This window comes from Vulpes lagopus, chromosome 12 (genome assembly GCF_018345385.1).
Source record: "Vulpes lagopus strain Blue_001 chromosome 12, ASM1834538v1, whole genome shotgun sequence".
Lineage (NCBI taxonomy): Eukaryota > Metazoa > Chordata > Mammalia > Carnivora > Canidae > Vulpes > Vulpes lagopus.
Window position 1 is genome coordinate 41,096,717 of NC_054835.1, and position 22,515 is coordinate 41,119,231.

Here is a 22,515-nt window from a genome sequence, read left to right on the forward strand (position 1 = left end):
TCAGATTAATCCCATTTTGGATTAACAGACTATCAAGGGTAAGACACATTCAACATTAGTCTCTTAAAGATTGTTCTCATACAAGATTTATTCCCCAGCACCACTCCCCCCCACCCCCGCCCTGCCCACCCATCCCCACCCCAGTTCACAGTGGAGGACTAAGGAGATTCAGAGCATGATCCCCCAGGTACAAGAAACACCTTCTGAAGATTTTGCTCTCCTTCCTCCCTCCCTCTTGCCAACTTCCAAGGCCTGAAGCTACACACACTCATGCAAACACACCAAAACCCACTCCTCTTCCACACTTCCTGTTTTTTTTTTTCCCACATCAGAGCTCACCTGTGAGCTCATCTGGGCTCTGAGAAGATAGAAGGTGTCCAAAGTCTGAGAACCATAAAGTGGGGAGATGCCACTGACCCCTAATCTTTCACACACAAGTGACTGTGAAACAGGCACCTAGCTCTTCTTCCTTCTCTTAATTTTCACTCCCGGCCTCTACCTTTTCCATCAACCAAGAGCAAACGTGTTAGCACACTCCCAGTTGCAGCACATGAAAATGGGCTCTGTCCAACATCCCTTGCCCAGGTATGGGGGTGTTGGGGGAGTGGTCCCTGAGGATCAGCAAAGGGTTAATGCAGAGGGCAAGAGGACAGAAGAGTTTGGCCTGAGCTCTGATTGGGGAGGCAGAGAGGCTGTACGCTGGCATAGGTTTAGAATTGCCATTTTTAGTTTTTGTCCCATGATTCTTCTAGGAATGGTAGAACAGATACCCCTTAGAAAGGTCTCTGCCGACTACAGACATATTCTTGCTAACTGGCCTCATCCTTAAAAGAGGCCCCAAGTTGGGAAGCAGTTGAAAACAAAAGTATTAAAAGGAACGGAATAGGGAGTAAGAATAGCTGGTGCAAGAAGAGCTGGTGGCTCCTGGGGTGAATGCCAATGAGCCATTTGTAAAGTGCTACTTTGACATCCCCCATGCAATTATTGCTTCTCCAAAGGAGGAGCAGGGGAAGGAACAGGAACATGGAAATGGATATGGTATGGTATTGCTTTGCTCGTTGCTCAGGCTGATGGCCAAATGGAGCCGGGGGTTAGCAGCACCAAAAATGACCAGGCAGCTTCAGAAGATTCCGTGAGACCAGGAGATACAGAAGCACTCACCCTCTCAGCCAGCTGACCCCACAGCCCAAGGTAATGTCGAAGAGGCCCATCCCCACATCATGTTCACATTTCTTAAATTTCACAAGCACTATTTTGGAGCACTGGAGATTAGGCCTCAAGAAATGAGGATGGGCTGGGGCAGAGGGAGCAGGCCTGCTCTGCAGAACCAAAAAACTTGCTTAGAAAAAGACAAATCAAATCATGGCTTAGCAAAAGAGGAAGATGGCAATGTAACTCTTCCGGCTGCTGCCTGACTTGGAGCTCCAGGAGGGTGATGAAGGGAGGAAGGAAGGAAGGAAGGGAAGGGTGCTTCTATCACTGAGGGCCCCCGAGCACCCATACCTAGAAGCAAACAGCAGCACCCCCTCAAAGGGGAACCAATACCCCTGACTACTTTGTTCCCTAAAAGTACCATTCTGATGGAGAGAAGCCTCCCTCGGGGGGGTAGGGGAGGCACTCTCACTGCAGTGATTGAGCTCAGAAATGGGCATCCAGCTGGTAGCAGGGGAGTGAGTATCCTCTCAGCAGGCCTGAGCTTCAACCAGGCCACCAAGCATACATGTATAATTCAGTGGATGGGACCTGGGTTCTTCCCTTGCCCCTTCACCTTAAGTGGGATAGGAAGAAAAAAAACCTAAACCACAGTGACCCCTAAAAGGAGTCTCTGCCTCAGTGGCTCCTGGAACTGGCAGGGTCCAGCTGATTCAACTCCGACTGGTCCAGAAGTTCAAAGTCATCCCCTTCAGCATCAGTGTCCAGGTCTGAACTGGGGGCCCGGAGGAAGCCTCTTGTTGCTCTCCGGGGAGGCGGGCCAGAAGGGCCTGGCTGAGAGGCCCCTGACAGAGCCAGGTGGATCATGCCCTGGGAGACCAGGCTGGCAAGGTTGCTGGTGAGGTTGGATCCTGCAGGCAGGGAACCAAGAAGGAGCTCCGGCAGTACAGCTTCATTCTGGCTAGCAGGGGGGTTCTGGAGCTCCGCGGCCCCTGGTGGGGAACGGTACATCAAGTTAGGCATCCCAATGCTAGTATCGTCCTCATCATCCAGGCCAGCAGGATCCACGTTAATGGAAGGGAAGTCTGGAAGGTCTCTGGCAAAGGATTCTTCTGGATCGCTGTGACCATCTAGGTCTGGGAGAATGGAATAGAGGTGTTTTTGAGACATGGCAACAGCCTGCCACTCCTGTGCCCTAGCCCCACAAAGCAAGCCCCATGTAACCAGATTTTTCTACCCTGAATTTCTCAAGGTAAAGCAAAACCTGTAGTACTGGTCGGCTTCTCCCCTCCACTTATAGACTGCTATGATCTCTACTGTCCAAAGAATTCCATCCCCTTCTGCCAACCCAAGGCTCCTACAGGAAGATTTCAAAGAGAGCAGTGGTGCAATCCCAGCTGTAGCCATACCCGCAAAGCTGCTCTGCCACCTGATCCACACCTTAGAAAACAAGAGAGGACCGGGTGGTATCCTCTCTGCCCATGAAGCTGAGCAGCAACTGTCAGAGCTGTATGAACTCATGTCCACGGTTTCCCTCACCTTCAGAGCCTTCTGTTAGAGGTGTCTGGCCCCGTGAAAGATTGAATGTACCATTGTCTGTACAGGAGACCTCAGCATCTGAGTGCTCAGAGTCTGTGATGGCCAATTCCCTGGCAACAGTAGAATCATCCAGCTTAGGAAAAGAAAAGACCAACAAGCCTGAAGAGAGGATGCCATTAGGAACAGGTGCAGTTCCCCAGATACAGCTCTACTAATTAGCTGGCCCTAACGGCTAGTCTAAGGCCAGCAGTGCAACCAGGCAAGACTGGGGACTTTAGTCAATATCTTGACCCCTTTTGGGCTGCTCCAAGGAAAATACCTGTACTTATCAATCTTGAGCACAGGAAGGAAAGCAGTCTGGGGAGTCAACCAGCCACTTACTCATAAGCAAATAACTGATCCAGAGATTACTTTTCACAGGTGGCCAGGAAGATACATTGCCCAACATAACACGGGCTGGGCTGTTAAAAGACAATCACGCCAATTCCAGAAGTTCTGCCATGATGGTAGAGATTAAAAGGAGACGTGGAAGAAGGTGTGCTGGTCACCAGACCCAAACAGATCTACGCACAGTTCAAAAAGAATACTAGCTTTCTCCTCACGGCTCTTACAGGCAAGGAGAGGGTGGGGCCTTGAAGCACCCATAATGAGCTTGAAAACCTAGTTATCACCTAAATGTGAGGTGCTAGATGGTTAACGGGAGCTAAAAGAAAACTAGCCAGTGCTGCACCTCCCGCACCCAAGATACCTGAGGACAGAAGGCAGCAAGCTCCTCTTCACTGTCGCTGTGGTTGTCCAAGGCACGCTCTGGATATAGAGCTCTGCGGCATACTACACAGAAAGAGCAGAAGGCCTTGACACCCTCCCTTGCAGGGCAGGGGTGGGGGTGGGTGGGAACCCCACCCGCCCCAGACTTCAAAGGCATAAAATCAGAACATAAAAGAATGAACCCTCTGAATTTGGCCCAAAGCCTACATTACAATGCCTAAGGGTAGGGTTGCTGAGCCTAAGTGGCAAGATAAGCTGATAACATAGGAGAGAAGATCTTCCAATGCCTCTCCTCCACCAGCCCCTCCACATTTTTGTTCTGGTCAGATGATTAACAACTCCTAGGATAGGTCAGAGGCAGACAGATGTCAAGAGGAAAGTGGACAGTATCATAGAGAGGGCAAAGATGCCCCACCTTGGTTAAATCAGGCTTTTGAGTACTGATACTATTCAGCTGGCTGTGCCAGGGGATAAGCTGGGCCTTGATGACCATGCAAAGGGCTCTCTGAAGGTGAGGGCTTAATAAAACACCAAATATCACCAGCCCACAGAAGGGAGAAGAAAGTTCACACAACTGTCATTCATGTATTGGGAGGGTCTTAGGCTAGTACACTTCTGGCTTCTCAGGCAGTATGAAAGTATCACCTTTGGAAAACAGCTTTCAGTAGTGAAAAGAGGCCTGGTTTAGGAATTGCCATTTACTACCTGTTAAATTCAATTTCTCCTTTTTTTAATAAAGATTTATTTATTCACAAGGGACACAGAGAGAGGCAGAGGGAGAAGCAGGCTCCCCATGGGGAGCCTGATGTGGAATTGTTTCCAGGGTCCTGGCAAAAAAAAGGCACCCCTGAAGTTCAATTTCTTTTCTCAAGGTTGTCAAGATTAAGTAAAATACTTGTTAATAAAATTAAAATTAAAAAATATATAAAATAAATAAAAATATGCAGAGTTGCCACCACAGTGCTTGGGCACATAGAAAGTGCTTCATAAAAAGCAAGCCAACATTAAGGCTATCTGTCTGACTTATATTCAACTTGGAAGAGCTTTTCCCAGATTTGCTTAAAATGGGAGTGTCCAGAATTCCAAATGCCAAAATTGGTAAGCCTGCAGAGGTTTCCCTGGAATAAAATATCACTTTTATCTACTCCCCCTTACAAAACAACCACACCCCACTTCTCCCACTTCTGAAGACCTGCCCGTTATGTCAGACCTATGGGCTTTTCTCTTCTCTTCCCCAACTTGCCCAAGTGGAAGGAAGCCTCTCCTTGACACTTACATTGTCTCTCTCTCTGCTTGGACATCATGTAGCCACGGACACTGAAGTCCAGCCGCTGCAGAGCTGGCTTCAGCCGTACATATGCTCGATCCCACAGCCGGTGGTACACAGCAAGAGGCCACGTCATGACAGTGACAACTGAGAGGAGTGGGAGACAGGCAAAGTGGAGAGGGGGCTGTACAAACAGTCCTGACCGTCCCTCTGCTATTGTGTCCTCTGACTAGACACTCGGTGCGGAATAGTTCTCCTTCATTCTGCTGGTGATCTTTAACAGTCTCCCGTACCACATGAGGGGGGCTCTGGAGGGTCTAACGACTTCTGCCGCCACCTATATGGCTCTGCACATTAGAGTGGGCTACTGATTTATCAAGGACAGAACCAGGTGTGGTCACTTGCATATAAGTGTCATTGAGCCATAAATCAGGCTAAATGGTAACAATGCCTCAGTAATGACAACAAATCATGTGAGGGGCTGGCCACAGACATCTCCTCAGTTTTTCCAGCCCCACGCAAAATTCATGCCAATAGGAAGTAACTAAATCTAAAAAACTGTGCTCCAGGAGAAAAAGAAGTGCTCCAGGATAAGCAGAGCCTAGTAGAGAAACCCCTAAAAGTTATATTCTGTCACACAACATACTAACTCTAAAAATTTCCTCCTAAACAGGGACAGACAGTCCTTTACAGCTGGTAATACAATATATGTTAGTGGATCCTCATCAATTTCTAAAGCTGACTTGGTAAGAAAAGCCCTTTGTGTGGGGGGAGCCTGTTATAAGCAAGAAGAAAGATATTTTCATGACACCAAACAGATTATGAAAATATAAACAGGTCATTTCCTGGAGAACCAAAATATAAAAGTCCTCTTCCTAGACCCAGAGTTAGCTGTGGCTAGAAAAGCTAGGTGTAGGGAAAGCTCCGGAGGAGGTATGTGCCATACTTACGTATCAAATAGGATAGCAGGAGCCCGGGGATGTAGCGGCCCAAGACGGCCAAAAAGGTCAGTATCCCACAGCTCAGCAAGCAGAACTAGAGGAGTCAGGAAACAGTATTTTCTGTTACACGGCAGGAGACTGGGGTGTGGACAAGGGAAAGGTGGAGACGACTGCAATGACTATGACCTATAAGTGGGCACGTCAGAATGACAGCTGTGTCTAGCCACTTTTGCATCTCATGGTGACTCTGCTTGGGATGAAAAGGAGGATGTCCATTTTATTCAAACTCCTTTTCCTTTGCTAACCCAACAGGGCTGCACCTTTCCCACTGGGAAATTGGTTTGCACAGGCTTAGCCAAAAATTCTCTCGGAAAGCAAGTGGTGGTGGTGGGTTTTTTAAGTTAAAAAAAAAAAAAAAAAAAGTAAAAAAAGTAAAAAACCCAACAACCACATGTTTAATATGACACAGAATGCACACAAGCAAGCTCTCTTTTCCATCGTGGGGCAGGAAGATGGCTCTATCTCAGAGGCAAGCACCCAAAGGAGTCATCAAGCTCTTCCCTTAGTCCTAGTGGCTGGTCAGAAGCCCTTCCTACAAATTCTCTTTGCCTCCACAATCATCACGGTCTTTTTCTCTCTTGAATGACACTATGTAGTCAAAGGACTGTTTCACTTTAGCATAATCTATACTGAGAAGCCAGAAATGAAAGTGAAAAGGGAAGAGTCTTACCTTGCCTGGGTTTTGCTTTTTGAAAAGCACAAGATTCCTTATGAAAATGGTCCCACTAACCCAGACTTCAGCTACGTGGTGGCAGAGCTCGGGCACGCTGAGCAACCGAGGGTGCACAAAGCCCCAGCTATAGGAGAGAGAAGGGGGAGCTGTGAAAGGAGGGTGTTGAGGGATTCCCCCCATCTTGCTGTGGCATTGGCAGCCAATGATTCTAGGTTTCAACTGGAGCTCGGGAGTGGCTAGTCCTAGGTGCTTTGGAGGTGAAGTGGGACTTTTTTCTTGTCTCACCAGGTTGAAACTTGAATTTAGGGACTAGGAGGGCACATCTGTTCTGACAACTCCACCCTATGAGCAAGCAGTCCAATCCACGTGTATAAACCTGCCACTAGCTCCAAGGCACTTTGTGCTTAGAAACATCTTCCCTGCACTCGGACCATTGCAATTCACTGTGATTGCAATTCAGGGATAAAAGTAAAACACAATCTGACACTGCTGCTGCTGAGGGGGAGGCAATGGTAGATGTGTCCCTCAGAAAATAAATATAGCAAAAGTAAAATAAACCATAGCAGAGGAAATTCCTTGGATCAAACATATGGGATGAATGAACTGAGAAATGAAAGCAAGAGCTGTAAGACACAAGAGGAATCTTTGGCTTGCTGATGCCAGGAACCAATGTGTTTTCTGACCAGAAACTTTTTAAAAAGCTAGAGGTCACAGAAAACACTAAATGACCTGGAATAAAAGTCAGGAAACAAATGAAATAAGCTGCCTCTAAGTTTTTACAGTAGAGCTAAAAAATGCAGCTAACTCCTTGGCATATCAGGTTACAGGGCACTATAATGCTCTTTTTCAGAAACTTTTCTTGTTAATAGCAGAGGACACTAGCAATCACAACTTGCTACCTGAACTTTAGGATTTGTTAAGATGATTATTCAGAACAGACTAGGTTCTCAGCTCATACTCTGTATCCATAACATGGGGTTAACAACATGTAACCAGAATATTACAACAAGAGAATCAATCAGAGCAACAAAAAGGGATTTAATTAGTGTTCCATACCTCTCATTGTCTAATGCGTCGGGTCTTGGCACTACAATATTAAAACAAACACCAGCATTAGTTGGTAGGGCAAACTAAACATAAAAATGTTAGGCTGTTGGTCTGACAGCTCGAGTTTTAATAGGTTTGGGGAAAAGAAAATAGTAATAGCCAATAAAAAGGAGACACCAGGTTATACTGACAGAGTTAGGGGAGTGCAGACATGGGGAGAATGGCTGATGCCTGCTCATTTCTCTGGTGGGTGGGTGAGGGGATCCAAATGGAACATCAGGGCCCCTTCTACTTACTACAACTGAGAGCCAAGGTTCACAAGAAAAATGATCCACCCTACCCCTCAAGGGTGTCTTGGCTGCTCACATACATCAATGTGCACCAGGTTACTGAGGCATGTTATAACTACTCCAAATACAGAAATCTGCCTTTTCTCTTTAAAAAGAGATGCATTAACTACAATGAATGATGTCATCTTTTGACATTCACCAGCCATAAGACAGGTGATGAACTACATGATTCCTTAAAGTCTCTACAAAATAGGATGGGAATGTATTTAAAAGCTATATACTCTCATGTAAATATCCTGCCAACACTTCAATGGCTTTTATCCCTTATTCTTCTAATCCCCTACTTATCAGTCTTAATATATCTTTCTTCTTCCCAGCTCTCCAAGCCACCCATTGTTTGTTTCCATGAATACCTCTCTATTTCTCACACAGATACAGTCATAATTTCCTATCAAGTCTCCCTCTTTCCCTTTTCTTTCCATGTGATCCTGTAAAATGCTATCAATCTTCTGTATCACCTCACAATATAACTCTAAAAAAGAAATACTCAATGATCATTCACTACCTATAGGATTAAGCCTAAACTTCTAGGCCTAACTTGAAGGCCTTGTAAAATCTAATCCCAACATATTATCAGTTTTATTTCCTTTTAATGACCTCTTCATTCTGGTGAAAGTGACTAATTCCTTGTTCTCAGGAGATGCTTTGCTGCTTCTGGTTTCTCAGACTAATCGAACTACTGGTGCCACTAGAAACACCACTTCTCTCTTCACTTGTTCAAGTCACTTGCTTCATTCAAGGCCTGAACCAGGGCCAAAATACATGACAAACATACCAATCACATACTGCACAGTGACATCTCTGGTACTGTTCTGTAGCTATCATTTCACTGGTCTTTTGTTTGTGCCTGTATAATCTTTGAGAAAAGGAAAAGTATCTTACTTTATATGAATCACAATGCTTAGCTTAGTGCTTTTGCAAATAAGCAATTTAAAAGAAATTCCTGAGAAGCAAATTGATACTGCCTCAGTAAAGATGCAGTATCCAATGATATAGATATATCTATCTATTTTTTTTAACTTGAAGACTATTTATTCCTCTGGCCAATTATAAGGGCAAGAATATCTCAGGTGGTGGATACAGATTTCTTGAGCTTGGTAACAATGGGAAAGGTGGAATGCAGCTGTAAGGAACTACCGATGGAGCACCAGCCCTTCAAGTGTCTCCTAAAACAAGTAATTCACACATCAAAAGATATTCCCAGTTCTATACACTCCCTCATAAACCCCCAAAACTAAAGGTAAAAATTAAAGGAAAGACCATTTCCAGTTCAGACTGTTCTAAATGCTATCAAACTCACCTTTCATTTCAGGCCAGATTTTGTTCTTCCATTGGTCTATACATACAATGATCATCGAGCTGAATGCAAGTAAAAACACAAGACGAAGGGATGTCAGTGCAAAGAACCTACAGAGAAGAAAAAACAGAAGATTATTATTCAATTAATCTAATTTCAGAAAGGACCATCTGTATATTTCAGGCTTTAGTAAACATACTTAAGTCCTAGTTACGTACCTTAAGAAAATCACTTAAACTTTCTGAACATTAGGGGATCCCCGGGTGGCTCAGCGGTTTAGCGCCTGCCTTCAGCCCAGGGCGTCATCCTGGAGACCAGGGATTGAGTCCCACATCGAGCTCCCAGCATGGAGCCTGCTTCTCCCTCTGCCTGTGTCTCTGCCTCTCTCTCTCTCTCTCTCTCTGTCTCTCATGAATAAATAAATAAAATCTTTAAAAAAAAAAAAAAAACTTTCTGAACATTAGCTATTGTATTTATGGGGAAGAGATAATAATTTGCTTCTGTAAAGGCAGAGGACTAAATCAAATAACTTCTTAAAGTCTCTTTCAAGTCTGCAATTCTATTAATTTCAGGGAGAAATTCATTCCTGATAACTTATTATAATGAAAACAAACACCCTTCTACCAAATTAGACCCTACTGTAGGGCAACAAACTGATAGAGATGTGTTACAAAGCATGTAATTCAATTAGATATCCTTTTACAGATGGAGGAACTCAGGTCTAAAACAGTAAAATGATTTGATCAAGGTCAACAGAAAGCACTGAAGCAACATTCTAAATTAAATTAATTAGAATTTAATTAATTCTAGTTAATTAGAATTAATAGCGGCCCAGCGGTTTAGCACCTGCCTTCAGCCCAGGGCGTGATCCTGGAGTCCCGGGATCGAGTCCACACGTTGGTCTCCCTGCGTGGAGCCTGCTTCTCTCTCTGCCTGTGTCTCTTCCTCCCTCTCTCTCTCTCTCTCTCTCTCTCTGTCTCTCATGAATAAATAAATAATAAAAGCCAGTTCTTAAGAATTAACACCAATACTTCTTAAACATTTCCAAAAAACTGAAGAGGGAACATTTCTGATTGATTTTATGAGGCCAGCATTACTCTGATATCAAAGCCAGACAAAGACAATACAAGAAAACTAAAGCCCTATATCTCCCTCTCCCTCTGTCGCTCCCCCTTCTTGTGCTCTCCTGCACTCTCTCTCTCGTCAAATGAATAAGTAAAAATGTAATAAATAAAATAAATCTTTCACAAAATGTGGGGGGAAAAAGATAATCAAAAAACAAGTTCTATGAGTCTTTGTACTACACCAGCCTTTCAGTATCTTTAGGACAGTGCTGGCCCACAAGCTGATTCTGTCAGTCTGTGAGGAAGCCAAGTATAAAATTTAGAGTAAACATTTAAAAAAAATTTTATAGCAATTTGACCAAGTAATCTTGAATCACAGAACACATTTGGGTTTATACTTTCTGTCTTTTAAACTTAATATTTCAGGCACCCCGGGTGGCTCAGCGGTTCAGCGCCGCCTTCAGCCTGGGGCGTGATCCTGGAGTCCCGGGATCGAGTTCCGGGATCAAGTACCGCATCGGGCTCCTCGCATGGAGCCTGCTTCTCCCTCCGCCTGTGTCTCTGCCTCTCTCTCATGAATAAATAAATAAAATCTTAAATAAATAAATAAACTTAATTTTTCTAGTAACTTAATTTAGTAACTTTCTAGTAACTTAATTTTTCTAGTAACTCATTTATATTGCATTTTACAAAAGTATTGATTTGCAAGAGATCAGGGACACCACTGGCTCTGACCACAGATGGTTCAGCAGGGATGTAGTAGGCATAGCTTTTCAAGTCAGACTGGCTTGAGTCTGATTCTCTGAACACCCACTTAGTCATATGACTTTGAATAAATTAGCTTAACCTCTTTAAAGACTGTTTCTTCGTTTTGTTTTGTTTAAGATTTTATATTTATTCATGAGAGACACAGAAAGAGGGGCAGAGACACAGGCAGAGGTAAAAGCAGGCTCCCCGCAGAGAGCTTGATGTGGGACTCCCATCTCAGGACCCCGGGACCAGGCCCTGAGCCAAAGGCAGACACTCAATTGCCAAGCCACCTAGGCGTTCCAGTTTCTTTGTATGTAGTGGTAACAATGACAGAATTTGGAGGATTGTTTGTAGGTTTTAGAAACAACTTACTTAATTCCCTGTAAAAATATCATACTTGGGGCGCCTGGGTGGTTCAGTCCATTAAGTATCTGCCTTTCGCTCAGGTTGTGACCCCAGGGTCCTGGGATCAGCCCCACATTGGGCTCCCTGATCAGCGGGGAACCTTCTTCTCCCTCTCCCCGCTGCTCGTGCTCTCTCATTATCTCTCTCTCTCATAAATAAGTAAATACATAAATAAATAAAAATTTTAATAGTCATACTTCATCTTGCTTAAAAAGACAAGAAAATGTAAGCCTAAGACGTAGTTCTATTCAATTTTACAATGTAGAAGTGTTACTAGCTATTATCACAGCAAACGGATCAAACAAGGGTAAGGTTGGTTTGGTTACAAATGACCTCTTGCTTTCTCAGCTCAACACACTACCTAATGACTTGACATAACCACAGAACAATAGAGTATAATCTTTATATGTAAATGGAAAAAAAAAGCTTCATCTATGTGTACATATGAATACATCTACATATGCATGGATTGGCAGAGGAACTTTTTATTTCTAGATATTTTTGTACTGGTTTTCAATAAACATGAGTCCAGGGGGGAATCCCTGGGTGGCTCAGCGGTTTGACGCCTGCCTTTGGCTCAGGGCATGATCCTGGGGTCCAGGGATCGAGTCCCACGTCGGTCTCCTGGCATGGAGCCTGCTTCTCTCTCCTCCTGTGTCTCTGCCTCTCTCTCTATCATAAGTAAATAAATAATCTTAAAAAAATTGTTTAAAAAAAAACATGAGTCCATGTTATGTAATTTTAAAAACTACACAAAGAGTGAAGTTCCAGTCACCAGTGATAACCCTACTCCAATTCTTCCCCCACCACCATTTAAAGGACACTGTAATTATACATGAGATTAAAGAATGAAAGCAGCTTAACAAAAATAAGCCTCTAGAGCTGCCCTAGTCATTAATCTTTTCTCCAAGGCCAACTCATCAACCCAACTAACGAGCAAATTTAACAAGGCCAAGGATAAGGGCTCTAGAGCTTTTTGCTCCCCAGTGCTGCTACTTCTCATTCCTGGCAGCAGGAGGATGTGGCAGGGCCACCGTTTTCTCCAGAGTGCTTGAAAGGGCTCCCTGGGGAGGCAATCCAGACTGTCTGCAATCTCTACTTCCCAGATCATAATTACTAACAAATATAAAGTGGGGTAGGGAGAGGATATTAAGCCCTTCTAAGAAAGGCTGATCTTCCAAAAATGATGGCGGTGCAAATACTTTATCTAAGACCTGAACTATTCTAGTAGTCTGTTATAGTTCCCACCTATGTTTCAACCCAATCCAACAAACATTTATTGAGTGCTCATTTTATGTAGAGGCTTTGAGGTATGCAGCCCAGTTATAGCAGTTACAGAAAAGAGAAAGACATGGACCTTACTTTCAAGTGTATTTATGTGTCTGTGTTTGCAATATAACATGACAAGCTAACGATAACAAAGAAGAGGACATCTAAACTGGAATTTAAGAGATAAGTAAGAATGGGGTGCCTGGCTGGCTCAGTCAGTGGAGTATGCAACTCTTGATCTCGGGTTGTGGGTCTGAGCCCCACACTGGGTGTGGAGATAACTGAAAAAATACAAAAAAGAAAAAAGGAAAAAAAGAAACCCAGATAAATGGTAAGAAAACAGGACAAAAGGGTGTGGGGAAGGAGAGGGTACTCAGGGAGAATAGCCAGCTGGCGTGACATACTTAAAAGAATGACAAGCAGTTTTGATAGAACTGAAACAGAACACAAGGAGGGGATGAATATGGGGATAGTGTCAGGAGTCAGATCATGAACGGCCTTTTATAACAAGCATATTGGATTTTATCCTGCAGATAAAGGTGATACAGTAAAGTTTTATAAAAGGAGTATTTTTGGGTCATGAAGGCTAAAACTGTGAACATCTTCTTGAACAAGATTAATCCTGGCCCATAAATTAATTTTAGGAATAGATTTATCTTTTTCTTGAATAAGCCAATGTAGGAATTTCAGACGTTTTTCTGTGTGGTGTAAAATGACATTTCTTGGGAAAATAGTTTCTTCCATAAAGGTAAAACCTAATGGAAAGATCACCTCAATACACTGCAGTTGACCCCTCCAAGGTAACCAGACAATTAGCATCAATGTTCTCTTAGAGGTTTGATTGTCAAACATAAACTATGAGTAAGCGTGTGCTTCCTTCCTTCTAGGCCTCAATACTAAAACCCTAAACAAAAAGGGAGCATCAATCTCATATTAGTGTGTTTTGGAAAAAAAAGTTCAGAAAAGAGTAAGACCCGGACTAGATGAAAAGAAGTCACATCAAATGCTTATCATTTTACCAGACATAACCAGGCAGCCCACCTGTAAGAAAACTCTGCAAGTAAGTGCAGAGACAAGACATAGTTGGCGTTGGGGATTCCTGGGTGGCTCAGCTGGTTAAACATCTGCCTTCCACTGGTGTCATGATCCCAGGGTCCTGGGATCCAGCCTAGTGTAGGGCTCCCTACTCAGTGGGGAGTCTGCTTCTTCCTCTTCCCTCACTTGTACTCTCTCTCTCTCTAATAAACAAAATCTTTTTCTAAAAAAGATAAGACATAATTGAAGATAAAGTATTTTTGAGATCAGTATAGGTAAAGGATGGATGAAAAATAAGGATTCTCCTGGACTGGTTTAGTCCTCCAATGTCTATTCATCCAGATCAAAAAACTCACATGCAGATATAGCAGTATGTGAGTTTAATAAGACAGTATGTGAAACATTTTTCAGCTACTAAAATCAGCATGAGAACTTCCCAACTTAACTAAAGCAACTGCAAATGAAGTCAATTCTGAATATTCACATGTGAATTGTTCAATTTGGGGATTGCCCATAGCCCATTGCCTTTATCCTTTGTGGGTTCACAATCTATTTTTTTCTTAATGATGTATTTTTTTCTTATTCGTAAAGGCAACCATGTTTATTGGAGAGAGTTTAAAAATGTAAGCGATAGGGGATCCCTGGGTGGCGCAGCCGTTTGGCGCCTGCCTTTGGCCCAGGGCGCGATCCTGGAGACCCGGGATCGAATCCCACGTCGGGCTCCCGGTGCATGGGGCCTGCTTCTCCCTCTGCCTGTATCTCTGCCTTGTCTCTGCCTCTCTCTCTGTATGACTATCATAAATAAATAATAATAAAAAAAATTTAAAAAAAAAAAATGTAAGCGATAATGAAAAATGAAATTAAAAAGGAAATTAGTATACCATCTAACACGAAACACTCTTACCAAACAACAAAAGAAATTTCTTGAACCTGAATCTGATCAAGCCTCTAGAGCCAACTAACAATTTACAAAAATATAGAGCACAGGGAAATGTGCACAGGGATGCAATAAGCAAAATCCAGTCTGTGAAACACTTTATAGGACAAACTGATTTCTTCAACCAACAAATTAGAGAGGAAAAAAAGACTGAAGGAGAATCAACAGAATAAAAGATATGTAAAAAACAGATCAGTTATAATATGTGGACTTCATTTGGGTCCTGATCCAAACAATCTTATTATTTTTAATTTTTTTTTTTTTAGGGGAGGAGGGGGCAGAGAGACAAAATCCCAAGCAGGCTCCATGCCCCTGACACAGAGCCCAACTCCAAGCTCAATCTCGTGACCCTGAGATCATGACCTGAGCTGAAATCGAGTTGGATGCTTAACTGACTACGCCACCTAGGCGCCCTCCAAACAATTTTTTAAAACAAATAATATTTAAATATATATATATATATATATTTAAATAAGCTCTATGCCCAACGTGAGGCTTGAACTCACCAAGCTGAGATCAAGAGTCATATGTTCTACTGACTGAGCCAGCTAAGCACCCCAAAACACAAATAGTATTTATGAAAAAACTGGAAATTTGAACACTGAAAGGAGTCATTAATTTTTTACATGTGATAATGGTGCTGTTATTTTTTTTTTTTAAGATTTTATTTGCTTAAAAAAAAAAAAGATTTTATTTATTTATTCATAGAGACGCAGGCAGAGACACAGGCAGAGGGAGAAGCAGGCTCCATGCAGGGAGCCCGACGCGGGACTCGATCTCAGGTCTCCAGGATCACACCTCGGGCTGCAGGCGGCGCTAAACCGCTGTGCCACCAGGGCTGCCTGGTGCTGTTATTTTTAAAAAATCTTTATTTTTCAGAGATTCACATTCTAAAATATTTACAGATAACATTATAAGACACCTGGGATTTGCTTCGAAACAATAAAGAGGTGAAAAAGAACTGAGGTACAGAAGACACAAAGTTGGCCATGAACTGAAGAATTTTAAAGCTGGGTACATGATGGTACATATTATTCTACCTACTTATGGACATGTTTAAAATTTTCCTTAAGACAATGTTTGGTGGTTTTTAAAACGATTTATTCATTCATTCATTCATTCATTCATTCATTCATTCATTCATTCACAAGAGACACAGAGAGAATGGCAGAGACACAGGCAGAGGGAGGAGAAGCAGGCTCCATGCAGGGAGCCCGATGTGGGACTCCATCCCAGGACTCCAGGATCACGCCCTGAGCCAAAGGTAGAAACCCAACTGCTGAGCCACCCAGGCATCCCAAGAAAAAGTTTTTAAAAATGGCCCCTTATCCACATACATGCGCCCAAATGTGAACAGATGCTATTCCTTCATTTTAAAAGATTTTTTTTTTTAAATATGGTATATACATCCATGGATGTATATACCATATCTAGTTTAAAAACCTTCTTCTTTGGGACATCACGCTCAGGCCGTGATCCTGGAATCCTGGAATTGAGTCCCTTGTCAGGCTCCCTGCATGGAGCCTGCTTCTCCCTTTGCCTATGTCTCTGCCTCTCTCTGTGTGTCTCTCATGAATAAATAAAATCTTAAAAAAGAAAACCAATTTTCTTAATTTAACGATAGGTTTTCCTGTGTCACCAGAAAAACATCAAAAACCTCTAAAATGATTGTACTGTATATATGTGTGTGTGTGTGTATATATATATATACATATATACACACAATTAGTCTTGTTAAATCTTTTCTAATTGAACAAATGTCTCCAATTTTTGATATAAAAAAAGCTGAACTATGTATCACTGAGCATATATCTTTGTTCTCACAATTACTTTAACTGGAATTACTGGGTCAAAGGGCATTGACTTTTTTTTATAAGTGTTTCTTTTTTCTTTTTTTTTTTTTAATTTTTTTTAATTTATTTATGATAGTCACAGAGAGAGAGAGAGGCAGAGACACAGGCGGAGGGAGAAGCAGGCTCCATGCACCGGGAGCCCAACGTGGGATTCGATCCCGGGTCTCCAGGATCGCACCCTGGGCCAAAGGCAGGCGCCAAACCGCTGCGCCACCCAGGGATCCCCTTTATAAGTGTTTCTGAGATAGAGTTTGCAAACCATAAAATTCACCCTTTTAAATTGTCTGATTCAATGGTTTTTAATATATTCAGGGTTGTACAACTATCACCATCATCTAATTTAGAACATTTTCACGATCCCAAAAGGAAACCCATTACCAGTTGGCAATCATTCCCCATTTCCTCCAGTCTCTAAAAAGACACTTTTTTTTTTCCTTTTTTAAGAGAGAGAGAAGGGGCAGAGGGAGAGGGAGAATCCCAAGCAGGCTCCATACCCAGCATGGAGCCCAACGCTGGGTTTGATCCACAACCTTGAGATCATGACCAGAGCCGAAATCAAGAGTTGGTCGCTTAACTGAATGAGCCACCTAGGCACCCAAGATACTAACTTAAATGTCTTTTTTTTTTTTTTAATTTATTTATGACAGTCACACAGAGAGAGAGAGAGAGAGAGAGGCAGAGACACAGGCAGAAGGAGAAGCAGGCTCCATGCACCGGGAGCCCGATGTGGGATTCGATCCCGGGTCTCCAGGATCGCGCCCTGGGCCAAAGGCAGGCGCCAAACCGCTGCGCCACCCAGGGATCCCCTAACTTAAATGTCTTAAAATATGTTGCCTAATTACTTTCCAGAAAGATTATCCAATTTATGTTTCTGTCAACCACATGCCAATTTTTACGTATTTTCCCCAGAATTAGATACTACCATTTAAAAGAACCTAATAAGCAGAAATTAGTAACTCACTGCCATTTACATTCACATTTTTTACTACTCTGAGATATATATCCATCAATTACTTTCTGCTTTTTCCCCAGCCCTTTTGTAAACTTTCCATCCCCTTTATTAGGAGTTAAAATCTGGGATCCCTGGGTGGCACAGCGGTTTGGCGCCTGCCTTTGGACCAGGGAGCAATCCTGGAGACCCAGGATCGAATCCCACGTCGGGCTCCCGGTGCATGGAGCCTGCTTCTCCCTCTGCCTGTGTCTCTGCCTCTCTCTCTCTCTCTGTGACTATCATAAATAAATAATAAAAAAAAAAGGAGTTAAAATCCAATTATCGGGGATCCCTGGATGGCTCAGTGGTTTAGTACCTGCCTTCCACCCAGGGCATGATCCTGGAGTCCTGGGATTGAGTCCCAAATCAGTCACTCTGCACTGAGCCTGCTTCTCCCTCTGCCTGTGTCTCTGCCTCTCTCTCTCTCTCTCTCTGCGTCTCTAATGAATAGTTGGATAGGGTCTAAATAAACAAATAAATAAATAAATCCAATTATCACTCTAAATAAAATATTCCTTGGGAAAACAAACTGGTCTCCAGAAATATCATGAGGAATTCCAAAACTGAACAATTTTTTTGAGGTTAACTATCTGATGAATCCTCATTAGTACAGGTAAATTAGAATTTGCTATAATCATAAACAAAGAGCACATGTCTATCTTCCATCAAAGAAGATACTATTTCTGGTTTCCTTTTGTTATTACAGAGTAAGCCTGTCTCACTGGCACTTCAGAACAAAGCTTCCCATCCTATAGGGACAAAAAGCCCATTATTGTACGGCACTTGTGGCCGTCTGGTTAATGAGCCAGTCACTGGTAAATCAGAATGAAAAAAATTAACCCAACTCACATAATGTAGTGATAGTTGTTGCTTACACAAAACCAGAAATGAAACCAGCTAGCTGCTAAACACCTACTTTATGTTAATGGACAGAAAGCACCCAACCTTACAATTAGGACAGATAAAAACTGATGGTGAAAGAGAGGCGAAAAAAATGTAAGCCAAGGCATCTTTGGGTGTCTCCTTGGCTACCAAAAGCAGTAAGAACCTTCTGAAGACTAGCATTAGAAACATTTGCTCAACAGATTTCATCTGAAACTCAATGTGTAAATTCTCACAAAACAAATGTTTCTACTTAAATGGGCCCTGCCTTCCATTTCCTGTTCCTCACTGTTGTTTTTCACTCAAATTCTGACCTTTTAAATCAAAACTGCTGTACACCTTTAATCACTTCTCATTTTTTTATTTGGGGGGGGGGGTGAAGGAACAATTTGTTTCTATTGTGGAAACAATAGATTCCATAATATCCCCTAGAATATAGGATGGTTAATGCAGACAAGTGACTGTCAAAGCAGATCTCAACAGGGAATCAGCTAGTGATTGCTCTAAAGCAATATCCCTAATTTAAAGACTGTCTAGAATCCTAGAATGTTAAAAACTGGAAAGGAGCTCCAGAATCATCTAGCCTTCCTTGAATCATGTGCTGCTCTTCACAGAAAGGGGAGGGCTTAGAATGCATCCATATTTCCAGGGCTCCTGGGTGCTCCCCTGATCTGCTAAATCAGAGTTTAACCAGCAGGTAACTCCAACCTGTTCTTTTCTGAATCTGTCAGGATACACTCTTGCTGACTCAGATATTCTTCCTTCAAATCTCTCATTTACAGGTGGTGCTCACACTAATGAAAACACAAGCTACTGGAAAGGAAGGCCTGACATTGCCTTTATTATCCTAGAGATAATAACATTATCAGTGACCAGAAGCAATATAGACTGGAAGACTTCTGACATAATCACCATAATTGCTCTGGAACCTGAAGAAAAAAAAAAAAAAAAAAGAATGAAAGCCCTGAAATACTATAGCAAGGCTATACATCTATCTCTTTTATTTTGTTGTTGTTTTTATTCTGTTTTACTAAAATTTAAGAGGGTACATTCATAGGTACAGAAAAACCTTGACTGAGAATGCATATTACTGAAAGTTAAGAGAGGGACGCCTGGATGGCTCAGTGGTTGAGTCTGCCTTCGGCTCAGGTCATGATCCTGGGGTCTGGGATGGAGTTCCACATCGGGCTCCCTGCATGGAGCCTGCTTCTCCCTCGGCCGTGTCTCTGTCTCTGTGTCTCTCATGAATAAATAAAATCTTTTTTTTTTTTAAGAACATTAAGAGATACCTATGTCAACTCTGGTGATTTTTGTACTCCTATCCAATCTTCTAATACCTCCTCAAAATGTGTAAGACATTTTAGTTAATAGATGTACCATTATTCAACACAAATAAGGAAAAAAACTTTCAGACTTAATTTCTCTCCGACCTGAGCCAATGATCCTTACATTTTCTAAACATTTATAGTATCAGAGAACTAAACAGTTACCCTTCAACATTCCTAACTGAAATGTCAACATACATACATAATAATATGATACTACTAGAATGTTAAGTCTAACCTTCAGTTTTAACCCAAACTGCCTCCCAAGGAAGCTCATTTCCTAAAACAACAATCCTGTGAACTGTCACACCAAACTACCTTAGCCTCTGGGGGTTTAACACTATAGGTCACTCTGTAGCCTTCAGGGGTAGGAGTCCTCTTCACCTTAAAGTGCAAGAGTCTCAGGAGTCGCACCTTCATTTTGCTATAGCTCTTTTCCACCTACTTCTAGAGGGATGGGAAGGTACCAAGTAACCATATTCTGGACACGCAGCAGGCAAGCTACCAGGAAATGCCAGAGACAAAGACCAATCACAACAAGGCTTTCAGAGACCAAAAGTAAAAAAGGGGAGCTGAGTGAGATTCTAAACATAGCATATTAGTAAACTTTAACAAACACTTGTTGAGAGCCAGCAAATTAAAGCTACCTGTAACATTTAAAGTGGTGCCTCAGTAGGAGATCATGTTCAGACCTCAATTCCACATTCTACTTCAAAAGTCTCTCAGGCAAGAGGCCTACGGAAAGTCCCTTCAGAAATAACAACATACATGCTACTGATCTATTTGTATTAACAAACCCTTGGTTTCGTTACTCATTTAAATCCTGATGAAGCTTATATGTCAGCTAACCACACTTTGATCCAAACTGGCTTATTGAGGACAAATTTTCTCCCCTTGGAGTACAATCTCAATGTAGGTAAAAAATGAAGTTTTGACTAGATGGTCTGGGGTTAGGGGTTGTAATGGGGGGAGATGCGGAAAGGAAAAGAAGATCATTTTGGAAAACGCTCCCAATTGAGATGCTACAGTTAAAGGTTTCTGCCAGAGAGGAACAGGAAGAGAAGTGGGTACCTGGGGATCAAAGAAGCACTACCAAAAATAAATGAAGAATGCTGTAGGAAAACTTTATCACCAAGTTTGTTAAAGCCTGGAAACAACTAATGCCAGAGACTGCTGCAACACCTTTAACCTGAGTCCCTTTCAAACCGTGAGGGGAGTAATAGCTGAAAATTACATCTTTCTGTCAATGAATTTGAAATTGTTTTACTCTAGTTCACTGAAAATCTTTCAGACAAAGGATAATAAACGGGTTGGTTTTAAAACAAGAAATTTTAGGATAAAAATATTTTTAGCAAAAAAATATGTATTTTTAGCAGAAACAAATTTTCTTTGGAAATATACTGTTCCATTTCATACTTATCCAGAATAGTTTATTTCATTCAGCTGTTGAAGCCCCTCCCCCCCGCCCACTTCAGTTCCCTTGGAATTTGGTGAATAACCTTTCCTAGTTATGAGTTAATCCCAAAGTATGCTCAGAAGATCTTATGAAGACCTGTGTCCACCTTAGATCATGACAACTGAGAAGCAGCAGTTCCATTTTCACAAAGCATGACACACTGACTTTTAAAGCATATTTATAGTCTCACTTTTCCAGCTCAGGAAAATTCACACACGCTATTAGGCATCCTCAACTTCCCCGCCTATAAACGGTGCCTAAGGATGAATCTCTAATTCCTTGGGACAGGGATGAGTTGCAATCCTAAGTGGCTTTGAAATGGGTGAAATCTCACTCTCACTATTTCATAACTGTTCTTCAAGAGCTTCTAATTTTCTTTGAAGTTGCAGCTCTGGAGGCTCTCATTGACGCTCACACTTCACAAACTTCCCTTGAGCAGGAGAGGACACCTAACGTGCCAATTCAGATCACTCAAGCTTGTTTTCTTATCACACCTAGGGATACCTTTGCAAACATCTCACGCCTCATGCACCCCCCCCCCCCCCATAACAACTGCTAAAATCAGAGCTCTGGGGATAGTCTTCAAACCATACTGGAGCAAACAAGAGACGGAAAGTGATGGCCTTAAGTGACACAGCTTTCCCGAGCCAAGACGAGGCGCCCTCGCTCGCTGCGAGCGGCTCAAGATGTTACCAGAAGCTCCTGCCGTATGTGCGGGGCGAGGCTGCGGGAACAGGTAAAGCAGGGAAGATGACTGGAGGGCCACGGGGAGGACTGCGGTGCCAAAGCCTAAAGGCGGGATGCGGTGGAAGGAGGTGAGGCAAAATTAGGCCGGTACTGGAAGGAGCCGATGCAGCGAAGAAAACAGGGGAGGCGAGAGGTAGAGCCCTAGAAAAACCTCACGGATTCGCGCCTGGGAGGGTTTCCAAGGGTCCAGTTCTCTCACCAGAAAGCCGCGTTCAGCCCCAGGCACCACAGGGCGCTCCTGGCTGGCCGCTCCCACACCAGGGCTGCCTGCACCCGGCTCAGCAGAGGCTCGTAAGGCCCCAGCACCTCCACCAGGGCCCGCTGCGCCGCCTCAACCTGCTGGTCTCGTTCCCAGGAGCCTGACAGAGCGTGGCGGCTCCTGAAAGCCGGCCCCGAAGCTGGGCCTGGGGCCGCGGCCACCCCCTCTGCCTCCGCCATCTCCCCCCCGGCAGCCACAACATCCGGGGCCGCGGCCCGACGGTCACAATAAACACCAACTGCGCAGATGCGCGATTCGGCGGGGGAGGCCGCGTCCCTCCACAGTGCGCCTGCGTACAGGGACCAGCCCACGTCCACCCCGAGGAGAGAACGCTGCGTCAAAGTACGTGCCGCGCGCCCCGGCGCAGAGCCCGGCCTGGAGTTGCGCACGCGCAGCCTGCTTGACTGAAGCCAAATGAATAAGGACCTGCCATCGTCAGAACTCCGTT

The 22,515-nt window shown here is 43.2% G+C and overlaps 1 protein-coding gene across 1 annotated transcript; it reads right to left on the minus strand.

The window, feature by feature from the left end:
- Positions 1–70: 70 nt before the first annotated feature.
- Positions 71–22,358, minus strand: RETREG3 (reticulophagy regulator family member 3). The gene is made up of 9 exons (XM_041724262.1): positions 22,008–22,358; positions 9,098–9,204; positions 7,457–7,487; positions 6,398–6,524; positions 5,677–5,761; positions 4,736–4,873; positions 3,440–3,522; positions 2,692–2,824; positions 71–2,288 (listed from the first exon to the last, which is right to left on the minus strand). The coding sequence occupies exons 1-9, from the start codon at positions 22,244–22,246 to the stop codon at positions 1,831–1,833; spliced, it is 1,401 nt and encodes a 466-aa protein (XP_041580196.1). The 5' UTR covers positions 22,247–22,358; the 3' UTR covers positions 71–1,830.
- Between the last annotated feature and the right edge of the window lie 157 nt (positions 22,359–22,515).

Excerpts from the sequence above, each read along its gene's own strand:
- RETREG3 (XM_041724262.1), bottom strand. The coding sequence starts at position 22,246 with ATGGCGGAGGCAGAGGGGGTGGCCGCGGCCCCAGGCCCAGCTTCGGGG. Across the intron at positions 7,488-9,097 it reads AATCTGGCCTGAAATGAAAG|TGCCAAGACCCGACGCATTA; the intron begins GTGAGTTTGATA and ends TTAATATTGTAG. Across the intron at positions 6,525-7,456 it reads GACGCATTAGACAATGAGAG|CTGGGGCTTTGTGCACCCTC; the intron begins GTATGGAACACT and ends TCTCTCCTATAG.